At 44.6% G+C, this 6546-nt stretch overlaps 2 protein-coding genes across 2 annotated transcripts in view; both read left to right on the top strand.

Moving 5' to 3' along the window:
* The window catches only part of LOC109510358 (coagulation factor X), a 5220-nt gene extending 4394 nt beyond the window's left edge, over positions 1-826 (top strand). Inside the window, exon 9 of the mRNA XM_019860606.1 lies at positions 26-826. Coding sequence (XP_019716165.1) covers positions 26-268 — 243 coding nt within the window. The 3' untranslated portion in view covers positions 269-826. The remainder of the gene's footprint in view (positions 1-25) is intronic.
* An 81-nt stretch (positions 827-907) lies between these two features.
* clrn1 (clarin 1) lies at positions 908-5038 on the top strand. The gene is made up of 3 exons (XM_019860773.1): positions 908-1642; positions 3186-3365; positions 4381-5038. The coding sequence occupies exons 1-3, from the start codon at positions 1384-1386 to the stop codon at positions 4644-4646; spliced, it is 705 nt and encodes a 234-aa protein (XP_019716332.1). The 5' UTR covers positions 908-1383; the 3' UTR covers positions 4647-5038.
* The last annotated feature ends 1508 nt before the right edge of the window (positions 5039-6546 follow it).

The following is a 6546-nucleotide window of genomic DNA, read 5'->3' as shown; positions in this document are numbered from 1 at the left end:
CCCCATCCTCCCTTCCCCCTTACAGGTAATCACAGACAACATGTTCTGCGCAGGCTACGTAGATGCCCCCATGGACGCGTGCAGCGGGGACAGCGGCGGTCCCTTCGTAGTCAACTACCGGGGAACCTGGTTCCTAACTGGCGTGGTTAGCTGGGGCGAGCGCTGCGCCGCCAAAGGCAAATATGGCGTCTTTACACGTTTGGGAAACTTCCTGAGCTGGATCAGGACCACGATGGAGAAGGTGGACCGCAACGCTACGCTCAGCTGAGCCTGATCTTCTTTCCTGGGCTGGATGGAGGAAGTGGGCCGCGGCAAATATGTGTGTTGTGCTTGTGGATGTGTGTACAGTGACCGAACGATTACGGTATTTTAAGACGTTTCAGTATGACTCTAATTACAAGAACAGGAATGCAAATTTATGCTAATTTACTGAGTTGTTGGGGCGCTATAATGTTCAATTTGGGCGCGCTGTGACTTCAGAGGGCGCGACGCATCCAATAGGAGAGGGGTCGGCGGAGTGATTTCAAAATGTTGACAGCAATAGGCCAACCAATGGTAAAAGCATCCATCCACGCTACTTCTTGATAGGCTGCTACGTAACCACCAAATATGGGCAAGCTTACCGCTGTTGCCGTTAGAAACCAAAGTGTGGGCAATCGTTGAACTCACTGCGCTCCTCCGTATTGGTTAAATTCACGTCACAATGTCCATGGACGCCCTGTTGTTTCTATTCCCGGCGTTGCTTTGCGTTAGTTCGAGACAGTTTTTGGTCTTTTCGGCCTTCTGGCTTGTAGGCTGTTCCGATCATCTGATCATATCCTGAAAACCCCCCAAAAATGACATCTGTGGTTAACAAAAGACAATGTAGCATCATTACTTTTAAAAGATAATGAATTCAGCCTTAGCGTCTTGGTGTCATCAAATCCGAGTGTCAATCTTTTTTTGTGAATGGTAGACATGAAAACAAAGAAAGGAAAATGTAAAGTGGCACATTCCAAGGTGACATTTGTTTGCAGTCAATTTTCATTGAGGCATGGTTTTTTTTTTTCAAATTTTGAAGGGTTCAGTACCAAAAAGGTTAACGACTGATTTAGTGTCACCAATGAACCTAAAATGCATATGACAGGAAGCCAAAATACACGAAGCAAAAGCATGGGGAGATTTCCCAACTCCACAGCAAAAGTTTGGAGCTCAGATTTGAACTCGCAACCTCCAAACCGAATTAAAAAAAAACAAAAAAAACTTTTCGATTAGCGGGTCTCCACACTGTCTGACCTCTTGGGTCACCCCGGCCACATTCTCCGGCTCCGCCCCTGGACAGACGCGCGGCGCGGTCGCCATGGAGACGAGGCAGGGGGGGGGGTAATTGAGGGCAGGCCGGCCATGGCTGCGACGCGGCGACACAAGCGTCTGCTGCTGAGCTTCGGAGGCGCTCTGGCGGCGTGCTGCGCGCTGGCGGCCGCCGTCTGCGCTGGACTTCCTCGCTGGCTGGACGGCTTCGTCCTGTGCAGAACCGGAGCGGAGCTTGTCAACGCGACCGGGAGCGAGCTCGACAAGTTCGTGGGACGTCTCGCCTACGGACTCTTCCACGGAGAGAGAGTGAAGACCTGCGGCTTGGGCGGCAGGACCTCACGATTCTCAAGTAACATTTTTCCACAATTGTTTTCATTTTATATATAAAATATTTGCTTATGATCAGAAAAAGACATTTTATCATTGGGTTTATTTATTTCTTGATAGAGCCGAGCTAAGTTTCTTCTAGACCACAGGTGTCAAACTCAAGGCCCGGGGGCCAGATCTGGCCCACCACATCATTTGATGTGGCCCGCGAAAGCAAATCAGTCAACTTTCATGATGCTTGATAAAATCTGTACCAAAATTTCAAATTCTCATTTCTAATGAAGAGTGATACTGTAAGCATTTTCTTGTGACCAAACCCCTCATTACAGTCACTTAAACAATAGGTGAATAAACCGTTATTCTTGACTTCTTTATATGGTTTCAGTCAACACGGCCCTCCAAGAGAAACGGTAACTCAAATGTGGCCCACAACAAAAATGAGTTTGAAACCCCTGGTCTAGACCAGTTAGCATATACAGCTCACACGGCTAAAAATTCGTTCGCATTGATGTGCAACTTTGTCACCGATATTACTGTAAAACTAAAGTTTAAATAACTCCTAAAAATGCTATCGTTAGTTTCATTGTATGAGGGTTTGTTACCCGCTTTTCTTGAAAACATACCCAAATATTACAAGTTCTCTAACATGGTGCTGCTTCAATTGTCCGCCAGTTCTGTAATGACTCATAAACACATCTACTTTGCAGGAGGCCAATTGCTACCCCCGCCCCCTCCCCAATTAAAAAAAAAAAGATTGTTTACTTAAGACTAACATCTATGTCTCATATCTGGGGTAGTAACCTGGGTTTTCATTAGCTGTAGCTAAACAATAATCATCAAATCACAAGAAATTATAAAACCCGTGTGCAGTGACACTACAGTATAATTTGAGTTTTACTCTTTCACTTGAACCGCTGAAATCCATTTCGTTTTCTACATTTTTTTTATATTGTGATGGTCCCGGACATATATTGCATCTATGGATGCATAAAGGCCACACGGTGTATACACATGCCTGTATTTCAGTGTTAAACAGGAACATGCTAAAGTTTCAGCTCATCAATAATAAAAGACCGCAGTGGCTTCCTTCAATTATTCAAAAACTTGTTGACATTGAAGACGTAAATATCGCTTCCATATGTTTTGGTCACATGTAACTGTACACGACTTGATATGATATGTGACACGGTGTAGGAAGTGGATGAAATTCAACGTCATTCTTTTTAATTTTCTAAAAGTCCTCGCTTCGTTTTCGAGCAAGCTTGGCATTTTGTCTGCACAAGTGACAGGAGAACAACTTGTGGACACGAGTGGACAAGTTTATTGTCTCACGTTATGTGAGAGCAGTGATCCAGCGCTAACAAGTTCTCAATGACCTGCCATTGTTTCTGCCTCACTGCTTCACTGCAACGACGTCGGCCTCCACACGTTGCCAACCTCGTGTCTGTGTGTCTTCAATGTTGTCCTCACTGTTGAAATGTCCTCGCTCTGTCTTTTAATTGTCTTTAATGAAATGTCCCCGTCGCGTGTGTCAAGTTGGATCATTTTTTTTGTGGGTGCGGCAGTCTTTTCAGAGTTGATGGGCGCCATCCCAGCAGGTCTCCACGTGACCATCATCTTCTTCTGCAGCGCATTGATCGTCTTCTCGTCCGTTTCAAGCGGCTTCTTCTTCTTCAACGCCTTTGGACGTCCTTACGAGACGCTGCACGGCCCTCTGGGACTTTACTTGTGGACGTCCATCTGCTGTGAGCAATTAAGATGATTATTAAGCAGGACTGTTGTTCAAAGCATTCAAGTTGATGAGGTGAACATTGCCATCAAGTGGCTTGGGGTGTGTAGCACACCTTTGTGTTTCTTCAATCGGTATTATCCTCCCTTTTTCTAATCCGCTTCTCCTCATGAGGGTCACGGGCATGCTGGAGCCTCTCCCCAGCCGCGTTCGGGCAGTAGGCGGGTCACACCCTGAATTGGTTGCCAGCCAATCGCAGGGCACACAGAGACAAACAGCCATTCGTGCTCACACTCCCACCTCGGGACAATTTAGAGCAGTGTTTTTCAAACCCTGTGCCGCGGCACACCAGATATTGTCAGGTGTGCCGTGGGAAATTATCCAATATGTATGTCTGTGCGGTCTAGTGCCTGTAGTACTCTTCAATACCGGCAGGGAGCAGCAGCAGCTAGCTAATCGCCTTCTGCTACTAGACAAGCGAAGTTTCCGGCGCGAGGCAATACAACGAAAGTTATCTTTTAGTTGGATTTACTTTTACGGGACCCGAAGCGGCTAAAGCAATAGCCTGACTGCTGTAAAAAAACTAAAAACAGAAAGAATGAGAGCTGTGGAAGAAGAGCTTTGTGTCTCTTCTATCAATTGCTGCCAGGATATCAGATCTGTTTTCATCCAAACCGTTTATCACACTGAGTGAGAATAAGAAAGAATTTATATTTCAAAAACCAGAAGCCATTCATTTACGAATGTGATTGCACTTTAGTTTACATATTTAAAAATGTTCACATGTTAAGATTTGAATGAGGCAAAATAACATGCTTTTTCTCTCAAATATATTGTTATAATCATTTGTTTCAGATGTACTGTAATTATTTTCTGTATAAACATTAATTTGGTGTTCAAAAAGTCTTTTTTCAAACTTGAGTCTTGAAAAATAGGGCGTCGTCTTATAATCAGGGCCGTCTTATATTCGGGCCAATACGGTACTTTTCAGACATAACTGTCGATCATATCCCGACTCCGCCTCCTGGCAGGTGTGTGCAGCTTCCTGGTTGTGGTTCTGTTTGCGTCCGAAGTGAAGATTGAGCGTCTGTCGGAGCGCATCGCCAACTTCGAGGAAGTGACCTTCGTGTTCCAGACGCACGGCGAGCGCTTTGACGTCTGCTTCTGGAGCCTCCTCGTCGTCTTCTTCCTGCACGTGCTCAATGTGGCGGTGATTCGACTGGCGGGGATGAACTTCCCCATGTTGTGGGGGAAAGACTCCGACCCGAGCGGTGGCGCCGCCGACCTCATGTACTGAATCGAAATGTATTTCTTCACACGGCACAGCGAGCTACTGAACATCACCGTGAGTCAAAAAAAGTGTTTCAAATCGGTGTTCCCCATTGAGACAAACTGAAATGCCATTAATCAAGCGAAGCCCGTTGTTGTCTTTTTTTGGTCATGTTTTTAAGAAAGGACAATCGCACTCTATTGTATGAAACAATTGAGAGAAGAAAATGTAAACGAATGTGCTATGGTGTTGAATGTTTGCCTTTAAGGGGAGTGGCCTAGTGAGGGACATCGGGAAGGTGGTGCTTAGTCTTCATTTAAGTTTCTGAACATGCATTTTGCATAATTTAGCTCTTTGCTCGTGTTTTCATTTTATATTTGTATTTGTTCAATAAATGGCTGAAATTGCATTGGCGAGTGTGGCTCTCCTTGCCCACATGAAAAAGATGGAGGAATGAAATACATTTTTTGTTTTAATGTGGTGTCTGTAGAAGGAGACACCTGACATAAACATTCTTAACGTTTTCCAATGCTGTAAAAATGTGTCGAAGAAATATTACATTTCAATATTTCTGTCAACGAAGATTTGCGGCATAGCCTGTGACACACGTTTCTATGAGCAGGGAGGGATGTCAGGCAGGTGGCTGTTGTAAATTCAAAAAAAAAAAAAACAGCATTTCATGTACATTTCACCGAGGGTACTGGCAAAGAATGGGAATCTGGAGGGCCGAGAGAAGCATTTTTAAACGGTCCACATGAGCTACGGTAGTTAACACGCTGCAAAAGTGCGTCCCATGCCTTGTTCGTCTCAGGGGCCGTTATGGCTGTTGCTCATTATGGCATGCGTGTGTAAGTGCGTGCGGTAACGGGGCGATCTCGAGAGGCTGGTTGATTGAAAAGTAGATCTTCAGTCAAATAAGGTTGGGCATCCCTGCTCGAGAGGATGCACTGCAGGGATAAAAAAACATTTGATCATGAATGCGAATGTGGAACTGGGAGTCGCGGCTTGGAATTGAAGCGGATTTACATGGGACAGGAGAAAAGAGCCAATCTCTCTTTTCCATGAATGGATGCTACAGCTTCTTGTTGCTTTCAAGCTTGGCTTGTAGCAGACGTGTGCACATTGCAGCATGACGTCTTTGATCCACTAGTGAAAAGGACACTTTGAGTCGCTCCTCTTTCATCTATAACTGCTTCAGACAACGAAGTGTATGCAAGAAAGTGGTTAAGATTGCACGATTGTCTGTGTCTAATGTATTGTCTTGTATTATTTTGTCATTTTATGTTAACTTTTCTTTGATGGCGGCGCGGACAACCGCAGCGGCTCCTCTTGTTTTATGTTGTCTTGAGAGGGAAGAAATTTAATCTGTAGCACATTTGACAATAATTGACTTGACTTGAAGGCTCATTGTGTATTTGTAGCCAACTTAGTAATTTTGATAGTAGGCTAATATAGCTACATATAGCATGTGTTGCCTTCATGACAAGGCTTCTAATTTTTTTGCGGCTCCATACATATTTGTTCTTTTGGTCCAATATGGCTCTTTCAATATTTTGGGTTGCCGACCCCTAGTATAGTATGTATTGTAAAACCATGACGCTCATACTGCTTTGCAAAATCAACACACACGCACATTTCAAGCTTTATTTCAGTGAACTAATTAACAGTAAAAACGTCTCCACACAGAGTACTACAGCCAATGATTTGGAAGCCTGGCTGGGGGAAGTTCCTCAGTTAAAGGAACCACTTTTTTTTTTTATGAGACTGCTGAATCTTTGACATTGGCTGGTGGCTACGTCATTGTTTGTGCCCTGAGGCTGGCTGGCGACCAGTCTGTTGTTCGTCTACATGTGCCCAGACATTCATTCGCGATCAAATAATAGGTCACACAAAAGACTGCTTCAAAGGTCCTCGATTCGTTTTCTAA

This window comes from Hippocampus comes, unplaced genomic scaffold, assembly GCF_001891065.2.
Source record: "Hippocampus comes isolate QL1 unplaced genomic scaffold, H_comes_QL1_v1.1 scaffold56, whole genome shotgun sequence".
In the NCBI taxonomy this organism is placed as follows: domain Eukaryota; kingdom Metazoa; phylum Chordata; class Actinopteri; order Syngnathiformes; family Syngnathidae; genus Hippocampus; species Hippocampus comes.
The sequence above is the reverse complement of the archived record's forward strand: the minus strand, read 5'-3'. Positions and strand labels throughout refer to the sequence as shown.

Bases quoted from the DNA above. Each gene is read 5' to 3' on its own strand.
- clrn1 (XM_019860773.1), top strand. From the start codon at position 1,384: ATGGCTGCGACGCGGCGACACAAGCGTCTGCTGCTGAGCTTCGGAGGC. The intron at 1,643-3,185 runs GTAACATTTTTC...TGGGTGCGGCAG, and splicing joins CAGGACCTCACGATTCTCAA to TCTTTTCAGAGTTGATGGGC. The intron at 3,366-4,380 runs GTGAGCAATTAA...GCCTCCTGGCAG, and splicing joins CTTGTGGACGTCCATCTGCT to GTGTGTGCAGCTTCCTGGTT.